The 20271-nt window shown below is 36.2% G+C and overlaps 1 protein-coding gene across 4 annotated transcripts; it reads left to right on the forward strand.

Annotated features, from left to right (window-relative positions):
- The first annotated feature begins 151 nt into the window (after positions 1 to 151).
- On the forward strand, positions 152 to 16557 carry dcaf8 (DDB1 and CUL4 associated factor 8). 4 transcript variants are annotated; one of them, XM_016241359.1, is made up of 14 exons: positions 152 to 518; positions 1306 to 1375; positions 1813 to 1899; positions 2515 to 3080; positions 3343 to 3414; positions 4625 to 4765; positions 5216 to 5310; positions 7215 to 7325; positions 7502 to 7632; positions 7761 to 7868; positions 11951 to 12081; positions 12179 to 12298; positions 13364 to 13480; positions 14768 to 16557. In XM_016241359.1, exons 2-14 carry the CDS (start codon positions 1339 to 1341, stop codon positions 14876 to 14878), a joined length of 1827 nt encoding a protein of 608 aa, XP_016096845.1. In that variant the 5' UTR covers positions 152 to 518; positions 1306 to 1338; the 3' UTR covers positions 14879 to 16557. The 4 variants fall into 4 exon arrangements, with proteins under 4 accessions (XP_016096845.1, XP_016096860.1, XP_016096851.1 ...); XM_016241374.1 differs by having other exon boundaries at positions 152 to 383; XM_016241381.1 differs by lacking the exon at positions 152 to 518 and adding an exon at positions 525 to 956.
- The last annotated feature ends 3714 nt before the right edge of the window (positions 16558 to 20271 follow it).

The following is a 20271-nucleotide window of genomic DNA, read 5'->3' on the forward strand; positions in this document are numbered from 1 at the left end:
ATGATGATAATACTACTAATAATAATAATAATAATAATAATAACAATACTTTTGTGATTTTCGGAATATTACGATGAACATCATCGTCATAAACGTAAATGGCGGATTCGTAATAAATATTGAGAGAGAAAAATCTTAGTGTGTGTGTGTGTGTGTGTATTTTTAGTGTGACCATAATGCATCACATTTATCAGTGTGTATCAGCGCCGCTATGCTTGTGAATCTAGACTCACTTCCGGAGAACGAGCGTCTTCTTGCCGGAAAAAGAAAGACAGAAAAAAAGGAAAGAGAAAGGGAAAAAAACAGAAGTGCTAACGAAAACATAAACACTGCGGGCACGACCAGAAACGTGACCTAAAACTGCGGGGTTTTTTGGCTCGCCGGTGCGTGAGTGTGTTGAGGGCACATCGAACTAATGTGTCGAGCTTTTGTTTGCGCGTGACTCGAAGGTGAAGGAAGGGAAATCTGCGCAGAGGATTAACAAGTGCGGAGACTTTGGGCCTACAGTAACGTTAGAGGTAACACCGCTCGCTAGTTAGCTCTCCATTTTCTCGCAACGACCAATGTTTACATGTTGTCAGCACTCATAACAGATCCGAAAATGACGTGTTGATCTCGTGTTTTTCGTGCACGACACATTACACCATATTTCCTCGTCGGGACGTTTTTGTAATCTTGAAAATATATGTCTTTGTTCAAACTGGAGAACCTGTACAACTAACGTTACTTGCTTGCCAACATCCGTGTGCGCTTGCAAAACTAGCCAGCAGCTTTTCTATTTTTGACCAGGGTAATGCCACAAAAGCAATTGCTAAGATTAGTTAGCACACTAGCTTGTCGCAGCCAGTTTACTGCGCACTATCAAGTTGTTATGTGGCATTAACACAAATGCACAAACACTTCTAAGTTGCTATCTAAGGGTCGTCTGCAGTTGGACTCAATTGTTACTGTACAAGGTAATGTCATGGTTTTTGCGATTTGAGGCAGGTGTTTACCATGCCAGCTATTTACTATGCAAGCAGGCTCATTTTGCCACCTTTAGCTGATGTCAGGGATCCTCTCAGTCACTGGATGGGTCAGCACCATATGTCAAAATGGCAGTAATGCCTTTTTATGTTCATCAGTTTGAAGACTGCATTTTGCTCAGACCTCTAGTAATCATCGACTATATGAAATGCAAACGTTAAATGATCTGTCAAGCATTCTTTAACAGTACCCTCAACTTTTTTTTTTGTCTTGAAAATAGTGTTATGTGGTGACTATCCAGTGTGTGATTGTTTGAAGAAAGCCATTTTCTTTTTATAGGGTCTCTTCTGTCAGAAGGGACAGTTGGACAGAATGTGTGATACAGATGGTAAATCCAGTGTCCCAAATGGTAAGTAAACCATTAAGTAAGTAAAATCTGTCCTTGTGCGGTACCACCCCAATACTGTTTTCTTTTCGAGTAAAATACAAAAGATCTTAAGCAGAGTGCCTCATTCTCCATATGAGGAAAGTTAAAAAAGGTTCAAAAATCACCATGAAATATTGTAACAATAGTCTATGCAATTTATTCTCATTATTACGTGTCTTCTGAAGTCCTATGATCTTTGCCTGAGGAATAGACCAACATTTAAGTCACTATTAACTGCAGCTTTGATATTATTATTCATTATAACATCTCATTTTGTGCTTCACGGAATAAAATAAAATAAAATGAGGTCAATGCGACATGAGAGTGAATAAAGTATTGGGTGAAATGCTTATAATCTCTGATGTATTCAAATGATGGCAAAAGTAGCCAATTTTTATGTCTGGGGCTTAATTTACCAGGTGGTTCTGATGATCCAGGACCTGGAGAAGGAAGAGAGGAGGCAGATACATCTGCAGCGCCAGAGGCCCAGACCAGTCCTGATTCAGGTATGGAAACAAATAGAGTCCTAACTGTCATATACACTACTGTTCATGAGTTTGAGGTCAGTAAGATTTTTAAAAATGTTTTAAAAGACATCTCTTGCACTCACCAAGGCTGTAATTTATTTGATCAGTAATATTGTGAAATATTGTTACATTTTAAAATAACTATTTTCTAGTTTTTATTTTTTAAATGTTATTTATTCCTTTGATGGCAAACCTGCATTTCCAGTCTTCAGTGTCACAATATCTTTCAGAAATCATTGAATATGCTAATTTGGTGCTCAAGAAACATTTCTTTTTATTAGCAATGTTGAAAACAGTTGTGTTGCTTAATAGTTTTGTGGAAACCATGATACATTTTTTTCAGGATTCTTTTTATAAATAGAAAGTTCAAAAGAACAGCATTTATTTTATATAGAATTCCTTTGTAATATTCTAAGTGTCTTTACTGTCACTTTTGAGCATCCTTGCTGAATAAAAGTATTAATGAAAGAATATACCCTAAAATAATGAACTGGTGTGTATTTATGGAATCTTAGGATAATGTTAGAGTTACCTTGACAGCAGGATATGTAAATAAGCAGTGCTCCACTAATTGTTCAAGTTTTCACTTGACAGCAAATTTGAGTTCAGCCCCAGAGGGAAGTGAGGATGGTCAGGACAGGCCGATGGCAAACTCTGAGCAGAAACAGGGGCCAGGAGAAGAGGAGGACACTGACAGCATGGATGGCAGTGGTCTGTACTCTCTCACTGAAGAAGGAGAAAGAGAGAGTGAGGGAGGAGGGCAGCGAGAGAGGGGAAAAGATGAAAGTAAGAGATCCACCAGGAAGAGGAATCGACCCAGTGGTGGAGCCACACGCCACTCTTCCAGTTCAGATGATGACGATGAAGACGAAGATGAGGAAGAGGATGCTGAGGAAGAAGATGAGCAAGCCATGGAAGCGTGGCTGGGAGCAGACCTGCGTGACATGAGTCGCCCTTCCTGGTGCGCGATCCCGTCACTGCGTGCCCGAGAGATTGGCCATGATTCGCATCAGTTTGTGAGGAGGGTGTGTGGGGCGAGAGGTCTAGTGCAGAGGCTGGAACTGCAGGGCCGTCTAGAGAAACACACAGGCTGCGTGAACACCCTCCACTTTAACCCCTCTGGCACCCGCCTGGCTTCCGGTAGCGATGACCTCCGCGTGGTGATCTGGGACTGGGCTCGCAGAAGGGCAGAGCTGGAGTTTGACAGTGGACATAAGAGCAATGTCTTTCAGGTGAAAAAGTGCAGTTCAGCTGACTGCAGATGTCTGAAGGTCTAGAATCTTGATTAAATTGCTGTGCCACTCCAAATTTAAGGTCTCTGATGGCAAACATTATTATCTTTCTTGTTAGAAAATAATAACAACATTTTAAAAACGGTTCCTGTACTGTAACACTGCTTCCGGTAGCGATGACCTCCGCGTGGTGATCTGGGACTGGGCTCGCAGAAGGGCAGAGCTGGAGTTTGACAGTGGACATAAGAGCAATGTCTTTCAGGTGAAAAAGTGCAGTTCAGCTGACTGCAGATGTCTGAAGGTCTAGAATCTTGATTAAATTGCTGTGCCACTCCAAATTTAAGGTCTCTGATGGCAAACATTATTATCTTTCTTGTTAGAAAATAATAACAACATTTTAAAAACTACTGTTCTAAAATTTGGAGTCAACAAGTTTTGAATGTTTTTGAAAGACGTCACTTAGGCCCTGTTTCCACTAGTGCGTTTTTGTTTTAAAACAGCGTTTTAAAATGAAAACGTTCCTCGTCTACACTTGCGTTTCAGGCATGTCACATGACCATTCATGCAGGTACAACAATGAGCATGATGTTATTGTTTACACGGTCGTCAAGGATATGCAGAGCGAATGTGGGCGGCCACGCCATCATTTTCAAAAGTCTCCATTTTGGTCCGGTTTACACTAAAACGCAACCCGGAGTTTTCAAACTGAAGCGGGGTCTACAGCGTTTTCGAAAGTCGAAAATTCGACCCTCGAAAACGTGGGAGTAGTGTAAACGGCAGGCGTAACCGTAGCAAAAGTTATGCGTTTTAAAACTAAAACGCACTAGTGTAAATGTAGTCTTATTCTCACCAAGGCTGCATTTATTGTATCAAAAATACAGTAAAAACAATAATATAATTATAATTTAAAAAGAACTGTTTTCTATTTTAAAGTGTAATTTGGACAGCTGAATTTGGTACTCAAGAAACATTTTTTATTATTAGAAATGTTGAAAACAGTTGTGCTGCTTAATATTTTTGTGGAAACAGTGATTTTTTTTTTCCACGATTCTTTGATTAATAGAAAGTTCAAAAGAACAGTATTTATTTTAAATGGTTTTTTTTGTAACATTGGAGAAGTCTCTACTGTCACTTTTGATCAATTTAATGCATCTTAACTGAAATGTTATTAATTTCCTTATAAATACTGTACTGATCACAAAAGTTTGAACAGTGGTATACTTTACAAGTGTTTTTGTATCTGTTCATGTTATAAAAATAACCACCATAAAAGCCACATCAGTGGTTTAGCAACTATCCAACTTATTTGTGATTTTCTTTCATTTCTATTGGGTTGTTGTTGTTGGACAGAAACCTCTTGTTTATGTGTATCCGCTAAAAGTGTTAAATCTTAGTTCCAGATGTCTGGAAGAATATTTTAAAATGTATAGATTTAAATCAATGCATTCTATTATTAATTATTCTGTCCCCAGGCAAAGTTCCTCCCACACAGTGGTGACTCCACTTTGGCCATGTGTGCCCGAGATGGACAGATCAGAGTGGCCGAGCTTTCTGCCACACAACGTTGCAAGAACACCAAAAGAGTGGCTCAGCACAAAGGTGCAGCTCATAAGGTATGATCAACCAGAAAAGTTTTGTTTAATTGTATATTTAATAGAAATAATTTATGACAGACCGATTATTGAAAATGAATGATAACTCTGAGGTGTTTAAAGTTGTGGCCGTTATTCTGGTGTGTATATTAATTTTCAAAATGGAATTGTTTTCAATTTGCTTTTTCCGTGGTTACCTCAAACCAAACAGGGTTGAAATCTGTGACTAGAGCTTTACAGTCACATACATTCATTAATCAACAGCTTAAAACATCTGTTGCCCAATCAGAATCAAGCATTCAATCTTATCGTGGTGCAAAAACAAAGAACATACTTCATGTAATATCAAAACTGATCATTTTTATTGATTTATTGCAAGTTATAAAAAGTGACTGCAATCAAAAAGTCACATGTAAATGCTTGTGATTTAAAGTTTTTTTTTTCTTTTTCTTCTTTTCTCCCCTCTCTCAGCTTGCACTGGAGCCAGACTCTCCCTGCTCTTTCCTCTCCGCTGGTGAAGATGCAGTAGTGTTCCGCATTGACCTGCGTTTAGACAGACCTGCCAAGTGAGTGCACAGTCATGTCACAAATGTCACAAACAGCCCTAAGATTGCCAGAAGAAAAGAAAAGGAGCACTTCAGCAGAGTGACACAAGTGAACAGGGACAGGATTAGAAATACTACAAAGAATTGTATCAGCTGCTAGATGAGTCAGTGGAAGCTTTTCTCACAGGTTATTAATTATATGGCTTACTTAACAGTGGTACTTTTATATATATTTTTTAATTTAAATACACTGTGTTCCAAATGATTATGCAAGTGACATATCAATAGGATTTCGGTACAATAGTTAACCCTAACCCTAACCCTAATCAGTGTGCAGGTTTCTCTTTGTGAGGTTTGGTTAGCAGTGACTGAAACGCAGCTTTACACACAACTGCCAGTCTGCATGGAGAGGATCTTGAGACTCCAGTAGCTTCAAACACCTGTCTGCTGCTCAGCAGTGGCTTTTTTACAGCTGGCATTACAACCCAGTTCATTTGTTTGACAGAAACTTTCCTTAATAAATCTTTATCTGACCAAGATCTTCTGACCAAGAAGTCACTCACAAATCTTTTGACAGTTCAATAATCTCTTTGTTTTTCACAAAATATTATTTCTTTTGATGCCTTTTGCAAGACATTGCAATGTTTCATACTTTTCATCTTCAGAAAGATCTTTCTTCCTCACCATATTTCATGAGAACTGTGACTTGCTTAATAATGTGGAACAACCTCTTTAAGTAGGGTTTCCATTTACCTAAGAAGACCTGGAAAACTATTGAACAAACCTGTCTGAGATTGATACCAGTTACCTGAAATGATGTGAAGATCAAAACAAACAAAAATCTGACTCTTTATTGTACTGAAATCCTATTGATATGTCACTTGCATAATAATTTTGAACACCGTGTAATGTGGGTAAACACTGTTAATTGTTTGTTTTATGGAAATAGTTTAATTATTACACTTCTTCAGAGAAGTAATGCTATAAAACTGTACCATTTAATAACATGATGATAAACCCAGCAGTTAAAAGTTTGGGGTCAGTAAGACCCCCTGAATATAGGTACTCATTTTAAAGAAATTAGTACCTGTATTCAGGAAAGGTTTATTATATTAATAAAAATGTGAGTAAAGACATAGAATGTTACAAAATATTCTTGTTTCAAATAAATGCTGTTCTATCTATTCTGAACCCTTAATCCTGAAAATTTGTATCAGTTTCCTTAAATATATTAAACGGCACAACTTTTTCCAACAGTTATATTAATAGAAAATGTATCTTGAGCACCAAATTCGGTCTGAAGGATCATGTGACACTGAAGACTGGAGTAACAGTAAACTGTTATTTTATATTTTACAATATTACTGTTTTTACTGTATTTGTGATCAAATAAATGTAGCCTTTTTAAGACCCACTACATTGGGGCTAAATTGGGTCTACTTGCCCTTAAAAATATCTTATTATGTGATCTCTTTTCATGCTTACTATAAAAACAGCTCATACTTCGGTCCTAGAAATCCTAGAATCAGCCCTGATTGTCATACTTTTTTTTTTATATATATCCTGCAGCCTGACATTGAATGTGGTTTTTGATATTCTGGCTTGCAATCCTGTTCCCCTCTTCTTCCTGATTTTGATTTGATTGATTTTCTTTACTATGCAACAAAAATAAAAAAGGCCAACAATAGAAGAATATCTGCTGTAATTGTTTTAAAAAGTAGATTCCTCCTTGGATCTCAAAAACATTACTGGCATCATAGAAAAAATATCTCTGTACACTCAGTTTATAAACATTTTATTTAATTATTCAAGGTAAGAGTGCATAGTACATACTGTGATTCATAGGATACATTACACACTTTTGTTCTATGTGAAGCATATACTATTTGCTAAATTTTTCTTACTTTTTAAAAAAAATCTCTCAGCAAACTGGTGGTGGTGAAGGAGGGTGAAAAGAAGGTGGGGCTGTACACCATTTTCGTGAATCCAGCCAACACACACCACTTTGCTGTGGGTGGAAGAGACCAGTATGTCAGGTGAGATGAGCATTTTCACTGAAATGTCACCTCCTTTGCACCGAAGTCATGTTGTTGTCTTTATCACAAGCTGCTTCTGATGCAGCTGTCAAACTTTAAACCCGTTACAATTGTTTCTCCAATGGCACTGTGTCAGCAGACTAGGCAACTGTTCTCTTCCTCTTTTTATGTGATAGGATCTATGACCAGAGAAAGATTAATGAACATGATAATAATGGTGTGCTGAAGAAGTTTTGTCCCTCTCACTTGGTGTCCAGCGAGTCCAAAACAAATATTACCTGTTTAGTGTACAGCCATGACGGCACAGGTAAGAATGCACACTTAACTCTCAGAAAGTGACTGTTGTATGGTTGCATGCCTTTTGAATGAAAACTTTACATTACATGGTCTGTTGTAGTTACATTCAAAGTATGTCATGGTTGAACTGTCTTTCAGATCTGCTGGCAAGTTACAACGATGAGGACATTTACCTTTTTGACTCCAGCCACAGTGATGGAGCGGATTACCGCAGGAGATACAAGGGTCACCGCAACAATGCTACAGGTACTTTCTATTTAATTTAATTGATTTAATTGTAGTGTTCATTTCATTAACGAAAACTATGACGAAAAATGTTAGTCAACAAGGTTTTTTCCCCTGACAAAAACGAGACGATGACGAAATGATAATAAGGTCATTAAACGAAAACTGAGACTAAATGCACATGCAATATCATTTATGAAAAAAGACGACACTACAATGTAGTTAAAAGAACAAAAACTTTACCAAAACCTTTTTATTTTTGTTGAAAAAAGTGGAGCCAAAACTTTTCTGACTGCTGTACAAGACTGTATTATGCGAGCATTCATGTTTGTGGTTCAAGAGATCAGATCCCCCAATCAGAGCTTTTCTGTTGAACGGATACGTACGTTACTCTGCCCGGCTTTATGCAATCTGGCAACCATTTACACGCGCTTTCTCTGTGGAGGCGCCGTGATCTGAAACACTGATATACAGTACTGTACAAGCTGGAGTTCAGCGATCTTCATTTGAGGTATTCTGCTTAAATGAAAGTGTCATTCAGCCAATCTGTGTTCTGTCATGGATCTCGACTGCATTGTTTGCGATAGTAGTTTGCTGATTGTAACATTACTTATGCAACCTCTGTGCAGCAACAAGTCTTTTTGCCGTTGTTTTAAAAGAGAAACATTAATGCAGTTTGGAATTATTGGAATTACTATTAGGAATTTCTCTGTTATAATATATAAGAGTAGGTTTTTGCTACACCAGTTTTCATAACGTAGACAGGGCGAGTGTATATCTAAAGTCTTTGGTGTTTATTTAGCCTCTAATTAATATCCTGTTATACAGTAAATCTGTACACTAACATTAGATGAGGTAAAATAAACCATGCATACGAGTCGATATTCTATTGATTTGTGCTTATTGGTGAAAGCAACTTCTGATGAAATGTAAAAGTAAATTTCCCAAATAACAACAATCATTGCAAATTGAGCAAAATAATAATTTTTCATAATTTTAACCATTACACAGTAAGATGAAAATATGATAGTAGTTTGCTGATTGTAACATTACTTATGCAACCTCTGTGCAGCAACAAGTCTTTTTGCCGTTGTTTTAAAAGAGAAACATTAATGCAGTTTGGAATTATTGGAATTACTATTAGGAATTTCTCTGTTATAATATTTAAGAGTAGGTTTTTGCTACACCAGTTTTCATAACGTAGACAGGGCGAGTGTATATCTAAAGTCTTTGGTGTTTATTTAGCCTCTAATTAATATCCTGTTATACAGTAAATCTGTACACTAACATTAGATGAGGTAAAATAAACCATGCATACGAGTCGATATTCTATTGATTTGTGCTTATTGGTGAAAGCAACTTCTGATGAAATGTAAAAGTAAATTTCCCAAATAACAACAATCATTGCAAATTGAGCAAAATAATACATTTTTTCATAATTTTAACCATTACACAGTAAGATGAAAATATGACGAAAATGTGTAAGTTTCCACTGACTAAAACTAGACTAAAATTCTCAGACATTTAGTCGACTAAAACTTGACTAAAACTAGTCTTTTATACTGATAACGAGTTCAAACAGATGCCATTAATACAGGTAACGAGTGGAGGACAGAGGAGTCTCTTAAAGAAGAAGTTACAGGTCTGTGAGAGCCAGAAATCTTGCTTGTTTGTAGCTGACCAAATACTTATTTTACCGAGGAATTTACCAATTAATTCTTTAAAAATCCTACAATGTGATTTTCTTGATTTTTTTTTTCTCATTTTGTCTCTCATAGTTGAGGTATACCTATGATGAAAATTACAGGCCTCTCTCATCTTTTTAAGTGGGAGAACTTGCACAATTGGTGGCTGACTAAATACTTTTTTGCCCCACTGTATATATCCTGCAGCCTGACATTGAATGTGGTTTTTGATATTCTGGCTTGCAATCCTGTTCCCCTCTTCTTCCTGATTTTGATTTGATTGATTTTCTTTACTATGCAACAAAAATAAAAAAGGCCAACAATAGAAGAACATCTGCTGTATTGAAGAAACAGAAAACGTTTTGTCACATTAGAGAAATTGTTTTAAAAAGTAGATTCCTCCTTGGATCTCAAAAACATTACTGGCATCATAGAAAAAATATCTCTGTACACTCAGTTTATAAACATTTTATTTAATTATTCAATGTAAGAGTGCATAGTACATACTGTGATTCATAGGATACATTACACACTTTTGTTCTATGTGAAGCATATACTATTTTCTAAATTTTTCTTACTTTTTAAAAAAAATTACACTAACATTAGATGAGGTAAAATAAACCATGCATACGAGTCGATATTCTATTGATTTGTGCTTATTGGTGAAAGCAACTTCTGATGAAATGTAAAAGTAAATTTCCCAAATAACAACAATCATTGCAAATTGAGCAAAATAATAATTTTTCATAATTTTAACCATTACACAGTAAGATGAAAATATGACGAAAATGTGTAAGTTTCCACTGACTAAAACTAGACTAAAATTCTCAGACATTTAGTTGACTAAAACTAAAACAGGACAAGCTGACTAAATATGATAAAAAACTAAGTTACATTTGACAAAGGACTAAGACTAAATTAAAGGGGTCATATGATGCGATTTCATTTTTTCCTTTCTCTTTGGGGTGTGACTGAATTTGGGGAATGACCCATTTTAAATCACAATATGCTCAAGAGGGCCAATTAGAGCACTTTTAAAGGCCCATTGAAGGCATTCAGGGTTGCATAAGTCAGCCCAAATTTGGCTAGCATCAAACATAGAGATGTAATGTCATGCAACTTCAGTTTCTAGACTGAAAAACATCTTCAGAGTCCATTAGCATCAGATGAAACAGACAGAAACATAAGTTCTGATCACTTTAAAGGGGTCATATGATGTGATTTTCAATTTTCCTTTCTCTTTGGAGTGTTACAAGCTCTTGGTGCATAAAGAAGATCTGTAAAGTTGCAATGACTGAAGTCTCAAATCCAAAGAGATATTCTTTATAAAAGTTAAGAGTTAACCACGCCCTCCTAAAATGGCTCGTTCTAACACGCCCCCACATACCTACGTCACGATGTGGGAAGATTTGCATAATGCCACCCAAATGTTCACGCAAAGAAAGAAGGCATAACTTTTATTCTCACTGTAGTAGTGTTGTTGCCGCCGCCGCCATGTTGTGAAGACGCTGTGTGCTTCGTTGTGAAAGCGAAACTACTTTGTTTGGTCTTCCAAAAGAGGACAATATCCGCTTCGTCATGCCTAGAGCTGATCTGTGCTGGCCACTGAGGGAATACTTAAACTTAGTGCTGTGGATCGCCGGCACATTTTATCGAGGACTGTTTACTGATCCTGGGAGAGTAACGTTAGACTAAAATGCCAGCAGTTCTGACTCACGTAAGTACATTTTCTTTTATAATTTGCCACTGATGATTCAAACGCAAGTTTTGGGCAGTGTGGAGTAGCACTTGTTGTTTGTCATTTCTCTGATCACAAATGCAGACAGGGTTTTATGTTTACGCGGCACGATGCAATGCAATGCAACGCGTAAAAAGACAGTATAAGTCATTATAATCAGTAATTATGTTCCCACTGGATGCAACAAATGCCTCGTTTGTAATGGGTTTTATTGGTTTTGTCTCGTCGCTCCGGCCGGAACATGGCATCAACAGTATGGTGAGGGGCGTAACATTTCCATCTCACGCTTGAGGTATTCGGCCAATCACAACGCACTGGATAACTGGCCAATCACAGCACACCTCGCTTTTTCAGACCGATGAGCTTTGTAAAAATCGACGCGTTTCAAAAAGGCGGGCATAGAGGAGAAACAATAATGTACAGTATGTGGAAAATAATGTGTTTTTTTTACTTTAAACCGCATAAACACATTTCATTACATCAAATACACAAAATAAGGTTATTTTTAGCAGCATCATATGACCCCTTTAAGAATAGCTGACAAAATGAACACTATATAATTGCAGTATAAGGTGTTTATCACATTTTGCTTGCATGTTTTAACCAATATAAATTAAGTTTTTCTTAACCATCACCCCCTTTTTTCTTATTCCATCTGCTACTGGAAATTCCTCCTCCAGTGAAGGGAGTTAACTTTTATGGTCCCTGTAGTGAGTTTGTTGTCAGTGGCAGTGACTGTGGACACGTCTACCTGTGGGATAAGAACTCTGCTCGTGTGGTTCAGTTTATGGAGGGAGACCGGGGAGGAGTGGTAAGACACTGTCACTTCACTAAATTGAACTAGATCATTGAACTTCTGCTTTGAAAAAAAAAATCATATATAAATAATATTATCTTTCTGTGTTCAGGTGAATTGTCTGGAGCCACATCCTCATCTTCCAGGTCTAGCCACCAGCGGTTTGGATCATGATGTGAAGCTGTGGGCGCCCACTGCTGAGAATCCTACAACACTAAAGGGACTTAAAGAGGTACACTTCAGACAAATTATACATATTGCACCACATTATATACATAATGTGCTATGAAAGATGTTATCCTATAATGCATATAACATGAAATTTAGTGGGTCTCATTTGTGTCAGATTTACACTACTGGTCAAAAGTTTGGGAGATGTTTTTTTTCTTGCTCACCAAGGCAGACTTTATTTGATCAAAAATTCATACAATTTACAAGAAATGTTTTCTATTTTAATATATTTAAAAAATGCTATTTATTCCTCTGATGGCAAAGCTGAATTTTTAGCATATTTTCAAGTGTCAAAATGACCATAAACTTGGCATAAGACTAAGTCATTACTTAGTGTGTATGTTTTGACCCTTTTAATCTGATAGTGTTGAAAACCTGAACATATTTAAAATAATAATTTCTGGGTGTAAAAATGTCATGGAAATTGACAAGAATTACATAATAAATTATACAATGCATTGACATTTTTGTAGCCGACCATATACTGTATGTAAACTACTGTTCAAAGGTTCTGGGTCAGTAAGGTGTATATATATATATTTTTTAAAAAATATTTATTTATTATTTTAATAAAATAATAATACATTTTAATAAAAAAAAATGTATTAATACTTTTTATTCAGTAAGGATGCATTAAATTGATTAAAAGTAACAGTAAAAACAAAAAATCTTACAAAAGATTTCAATTAAATGCTGTTCTTTTGACCTTTTATTCAAAGAATCCTGGAAAAAAGTATCATGATAATATACTTGATAATAAATATTGATAATAAAAAGATACAGGAGTATCAAATCAGCATATTAGATTTCTGAAGGATCATGTGACACTGAAGGCTGAAAATTCAGCTTTGCCATCACACATAAATAACTTAAGAAACAGTTATTTTAAATTGTAATAGTATTTCACACTATTACAATTTTTACTGTATTTTCGATTAAGTAATTTCAGCCTTGGTGAGAAGAAATATCTTTCAAATACAAAAAAAATCTTATTATAACAGGTGAATAAATATTTTTGTTAAAAGCAATAAAACAATTTTTTTTACATTTTATCATGACTATTTAGGTAATGAAGAAGAACAAGCGAGAACGTGATGAAGACAGTGTTCGTCATGGTGACCAGTATGATACACAGCTCCTCTGGTTCCTAATGAGACACATGAGAAACCGAAGACCTCAGCGGGTACGAATTTGCATTTCTAGGATAATTTCTATTGCCAATATACAGTGGTGTGAAAAAGTGTTGGCCCCTTCCTGATCTTTGTGTAATATTTAAATTTCTTTGATGATCTGAAACAGTAAAGTGTGACAAACACGCAAACAAATAAGACATCAGGAAGGGGGCCAACACTTTTTCACACCACTGTATATCCAATGATGCCAGTTATTAGTAGGGTTGGGTATCGATTGGGTTTTTTACGATACCAGTGCCAAATTGATACTTTTAAAATGGTACCAGTGTCTGAACCGATACTTTAAAAAAACTAAAATGAGTGAATTGACTGAGTGCTGTCTGTCACTGTCTTTAATCAGTTCTGTGAATGACTGTATGGTATGCCACATGCACTGTAATATGATTTATATAAAATTTTCAAATGAAAAGAGCAGCATGATCGTTTTATAAAGTATGCGTTCATATGTGTTAAGGGCTAGATTTTCGCTGGAGGAAACAGCTGTGGTGTGATGAGGTGTCAGCGAAAACTTTACAGTAGATGGGAAACCGATTGCTCCCTCGTGACCTTTTGTAAACTGTATTTATGACAAAGAACTGCACAGTTACAGATATTATAACAATCTTATCGATAAACACACACCTTGTGTCCTCGATTTGAGTCTGCTCGTGCTGCGCCGCCGCGGTCTGCGGATTGAAGAGCGTGCTAAAAGACGGGGAGGAGACAAAGTCTGCTGCCGTTTTCATATGAAATTTAAAGTGGACTGACCCTGAGGCGATCACAAATTTGTGTACAGTTTATGGAGCTAATCGCTATAGCCCCGCTAAAAACGGCCTAGCGACGCCCATGCTTCTTACATCCATTTCGAAGAACCAGGACAAATATTTAAATCGATCGCTCAGGCATTTAAGTGGCTCCGAAATCTGCTTTCTGATTCGGTTCTAGTACATACCGGTTACATAGGTACCCAACCCTAGTTATTAGCTTGACTGTGTAGTCAATTTCTATGTATTGAAGATACACATTGCCTTCAACTTTGTGCAAAGCAACATGCTGCTATATAAAATCTTAATCACTCAAATGGTGGCGTTTTTGTTCCCTCTTACACTTAACCTACTGTTCATGCTTTTTCAAACTAAAATGGAAACTATAGAATAACCTTATAATGCTTCTTCAAACTATTGGTTTACCTGGCAGAAAATAACCTAACCTCATCCTATATGATCTGACCTCTTCATAGCCATTAAAAAAAAACAAAAAACTATATACTGATTGCTTCAATGTTTTGCACCTTGTAGGCCCGGCGAGGGGAGGGGGGAGAGGGTGACACAGACGAATCCTGGAGCTCGCCAGATTCCTCTGATGAAGAAGAGGGAGGGCCAGACCATGTACAGTGCATGTCCTCCTGAGCTACACACACACACACACACACATACACATGCTCTTTGCCATATATTTAAGCACATACATACTAGTAACACACTGGTACACAAATAAACACTGAAAGGCCAGCAACAAACACACACAGCTTTAAATATACATACACACAGTGTGAGGAAGAGGGAAACGACTGTCAAAATCTGGCTTTGTGCTCCATACACACAAATGACATCACTAGGGGAAGAACTGATACTGAAATTCATATTTTTTATATATAGTTGCAACACCACACACAATTAACCACTGATTTTATGCGAACATGGACACAGATGCATTTAATTCCCAGTTTTACAGCGTATCACAAGGAAGACCACAGCCGGTGATCAAGAAATATCACCACTACTGTTTTGCTGCCTTAGTTTATCAACAACCATGAATTTTAGAAGCAGCGTTTTGCTGCAGCAGTCATGAGGTGCAGAAGAGGAAATTTCTCATCAGTGCTGTAGTAAACAGTTCCAATTGAAGCTTTTCTTTTACAGCGATGTATTTTGAGCATGATGGGACAATACGGACTCTCAAAGCCAGTCCTTCTGTAGATTACTGAGATGATGAGTGTTACTTGTTCTAAAAACCAGCAGCATCCTTTACTGGCCTCATCAATTTTCTCCAGTGATCTGAACTGCCTGTCTCCAAGTAAGACTGAGCTGACGTTTGTTATTTTCAGACTGCAAACTTTGTTCATCGCAATGATAGACTATCATGGTCCGTCTGGCCGTCCAATCCTGTCTTGTCTTTGTTCTCTTCTCCTGTGTGTGTGCGTGCGTGCTGAAGCCAGGCAGAGCAAATTTTCTTGAGGTCAATCATGCTCTCTTAGATCTGCCTGAAGACAGAAGATGAGCCAGAGCAGCTTAATCTGGTTCCAGAGCTGGCTGTTTTGCTCTGTTTCTCTCTCCCTTGCTGCTGAGTGCACTTTAATCAGGGATCTGCTTTGAGTTTTGAATCTCTAAGACGAGTGTGCGCTTAGGGGGCATGCAATACTTGGATTAATTGTTTATTTTGCTAATTTAGTTTTTCACCTTGCAATTCCCCTAATTTAATGTGGACTATTAAATTGAATACAGAGATTTGACACCAGCTCTTTGGTTTTTGGAATTGCACTTGGGTGGAGATTCTTGGAGTTCTTGAAGAAATTCCAAAAGGCTAGAAATGTAAATCTTCACAGACTACCGTCGTCTTCTCAGCCCTGTCCCGTAAAAATTGAGAGCAAAGATGATGATATGGTCAGAGCCAGTGATTTGTTGAATCCATGTTTCTTCCTCTGTCTTTCGTTTGAATACACATCCTCGAGATCTTTGCCTAACTAGATGGTGAGGATCAAATGTAGCAGGATGTTCCATGTTTGCCTGAGAAAGGCCAAGCCCTCACAACCCATTTTTCATAAAAATGGCGTCTGTTCTTTGTCAGTATTTGGATTCAGCTGGTTAAGAGCAAACATGGATTGACTGCGACCTGTTGTAACTTGCATGTTGAAAGGAATGATTCATTTCAGAAGGATGGGTCAATGGCAGGAGATTGATAGTACTTGTGGGGTAAGCAAAGAGGGGTAAGGAGCTTGAGTTACTTTGCCCCTTTTTTCCTTCTTTTGTGAGAGGAATAAAGTCTAAACTTTTCTCTTTTTGTATGAGAGGAATAACTTAACTGACTATGTATATACAAATATATAAAGATATACATGTATATGTATATATATGTATATGTATATACATGTATATGTGTATATATATATATATATATATACATACATACAATTAAAAACCTGTAAAAATCATCTTCAATTCTTACTCTTTCAAAGGGTGTCTAAATTTAATTGGTATTTGATGCAAAGGTTTATATTGTATATGACAAAATACTTTTAAATGAATGGAAACATTGGATATATTTTTTTTCTTCCTTTTTTTGGCGGGATTATAACCCTAATTGTCACTGGAATTACAAGCATTCATTTCTGTTAGTGTTCATTTTCTCATTCTCACTTGTCAGCTCAAAATGTCCTGTTACTGGCATGCATTTTTTTAAATAATTATTATTTTTTTTTATCTGAGTTATCCCACGCTGCCTAATATTGTGTTCTTTCAGTTCAGTTCAGACAACACGTACAAATTTTGCAGTAAAAAAATCTGTCCGTTTGTTTCTGACCAAGTGCCTTATTTCAAGTGCCTTCATTTACTGTAAATACAGGAGGAATTATTTTCTGTGTAATTAACTTAAGGCCATCATACAGTATGTAATCACAATTAGTGCTATTTAATTAGTTGTATGGATGGTAACACAGATAATTGTATTCTCTTTCACGATTTGTGCATCCTATGCTTATACAGGAAATAAATTACACAATGTATTTCTATTATATATTTTATTTCCACAGACAAACCAAAATAGCCTAATAATGGACATGTCATGTACAGTCGACCTTTAAATAATTAGCATAAAACCTATCTTTAGCATGTGATAGAAATCTAAAATAGACTTTACGATAAGGGCATTAACTTTAACATTAGTTAATGCATCATAATGAGCAATATATTCTATAACATTTATCATGTTAGTTAATAATATTGTACATTGTTCGTTCATGTTAGATTACAGTTTCTAATGTTAAAAGAGAACTTTTGATTTTAAAGGTATCTAATTTACTAATAAATGCTGTAGAAGTGTTAATTGTTAATATTGTTCATACTAACTAATGCTGACTACCTTGCTGTAAAGTGTGAATGATATTGCATTTGTGCTGTTTTCTCTGGTATTAGGATTATGCTGTTTTTATTTGGACTGAAGCTCCTCCTAAGAGCTTAAAAATGAAATGAAGCTACAGAAAGAATTTTTTTTTTGCTTTCTTTGAACAGTGGTTGTTCAAGAATTAAACATTAAAGTTTGTGGAGCAGTATTTATTTTGTAAACAAAATGTAAAGGAAAAAATATTGAGAACCACTGCAAATCGTCCTTGCTTTTTCAAGCGCAGATCAATCTATAAGAGACAATTATAATGAACTTGTCATTTGCATAAATAATTTGTTTAAATCCTCCTGGCCCGTTTGATTTTCAGTCAAATTCATAGTGTGTTGCTTTTTATGACCGTCATTTCGAGCACTACAAAAAAGAGGAAAAAGTCATTTGAAAACGGTTCATCACAGGAGTCATGTTCAGGGCCGCATTAACCATTGGGCTACACGGGGCCCAAACACGGGGCCCAAGCAACAATCTATAAGAGACAATTATAATGAACTTGTCATTTGCATAAATAATTTGTTTAAATCCTCCTGGCCCGTTTGATTTTCAGTCAAATTCATAGTGTGTTGCTTTTTATGACCGTCATTTCGAGCACTACAAAAAAGAGGAAAAAGTCATTCGAAAACGGTTCATCACAGGAGTCATGTTCAGGGCCGCATTAACCATTGGGCTACACGGGGCCCAAACACGGGGCCCAAGCAAATTCACCTCTCTTCACTTCATTCTGGCGTAATCTAGAAACGGTCATGCAAAGAACAATCTTCGATAAGTAAAAATGTCAACTATTCAAAAAAATATATAGTGAGAGAAAAAAATGAGGAGAGGGGGAAAACATGAGTGAGTCACTAAAATCCACAGCTAGTTTAGTTTACTAAAGCTGATGGAGTGGGAGTTGTGGAACAGCAAATGGACCAGACACATGGAGCAGATAAAAACGCAGCGTCATCATCCCCACAGATTTTAGGTTAGTTTGATTATTAACTTGATGGATGTATAGTGCTTTTTTTTGTTTGAACAAACTCTATAGGGCTAGCATATTCGCTTATGGGTTGAGAATTTCATTTTGCGCGTCATGATGTAAGCTTTTCCTTTAAACGCATTTTAAGCTTTGTGGTTTAAAAACTAATTTGACTGTTCAGGGGCATTAAGCAGTGGGGCAGAATTCATTTGGGCAAATGCGCGCATTAAGACGGTTTCTGATACTTGCTCCTACAGCGCCTGACTATAGAGTTATTTTTCGCGCCTTGTGTTTAAACGTTCGAACACATAATTATGTGTCAAAATGCCTGTCTCCTCGTCAACACAGTTATTTGTGTCTTAAATGAACGTTAATAGTTAAAGATAAAGCATGTGCACTAGTTGGCTATTATGCGATCCTGGCATTATACGAGTAGATTTTAAAGGGATATAGTTCACCCAAAATTTAAAATACTGTCATCATTTACTCAGTTTCAAGTTGTTCTGAGCCTGTATGAATTTCTTTGTTCTCCTCAACATAAAAGAAGATATTTTGAAGAATATTCGTAACCACCAGAAAGTTTCTGGTCCCTGTTGACTCCAATAGTGTTTCTTTTTATACTATGGAAGTCATTTGGTTACCAGTATTGTTCCAAATATAAGCGTTTGCATTCGACAGCAGAAGGAAACTCATACAGGTTTAGTACAACAACAACATAACTTACATTTTTGGGTGAACTATAGTATAGTAGAAATACTATGTTAATAAATATATTTTTAGTTACACTTTTAAGGGATATACTAAATACAAGCATACTTTTAGTGACTTTTTAGTGTATTTACAGAAAACATACTTATGTTACCCTTAAAGTATATTTTATGTCTACTTTGTGTAAGAACATAACAAAATGATTACACTTTTAGTGAATTTTTAATGTACTTTATATTTCTGTAGGCCTACACATGGTTATATTTTAAATATTTATGTATTTATAATTTTAATATTTGGAAAATTACAATATTTTGAAAAACATTTTTAACATTTACAATGTACAAATGTTTATCAACTATTATTAAGCATTGCGATATTTAAAATATGTTGTTTAATATGTTGTTCAGTTTTACTTAAAAGGTTATGCTACTTTGGTTGATTAGGCTGTTGTTCATTACATGATACATTAATTGTAATAAGCAAGGTGTTTATAAATTTGTTCAAGCTTGATGCCTTTATTTTCTAATATATATTTCTGAAATTCCCACAAGGATTTCAACATTACATATGAAAAAAACTAAACAAAACAAAAACCTGCGTTTGCTTGTTTAAATTCAGACAACACACTGACTAAACCTGATTGGTTCCAGAGCCATTGAACGGCTCTTATTGGTTCATATGATAATGAGCTCACCCCAGAAAGCTTCGTGATGTGCGTGCAAATGTCTCTTGAATGTGAATCCAAGTATAAATTTAAATAGTTTTATGTAGAGCGGTCGCTGATCGTGTCTCTTTAGGGCACTTGGAGGAAACCACACAATTCATATGGATTACTTTGGCGATGTTTTTTTTGCGATTTCAACTTTTTGAAACGTGAACATCTTTGGTGAATCTTCTTTCATCGGAGGGACATAAATCTCTCAGATTTTTATTAAAATATCTCCGCTTTTCTTTGGAAGATGAACG

The sequence above is a fragment of the Sinocyclocheilus grahami genome, unplaced genomic scaffold, assembly GCF_001515645.1.
Source record: "Sinocyclocheilus grahami isolate Dianchi unplaced genomic scaffold, SAMN03320097.WGS_v1.1 scaffold21.1, whole genome shotgun sequence".
Classification (NCBI taxonomy): Eukaryota; Metazoa; Chordata; class Actinopteri; order Cypriniformes; family Cyprinidae; genus Sinocyclocheilus; species Sinocyclocheilus grahami.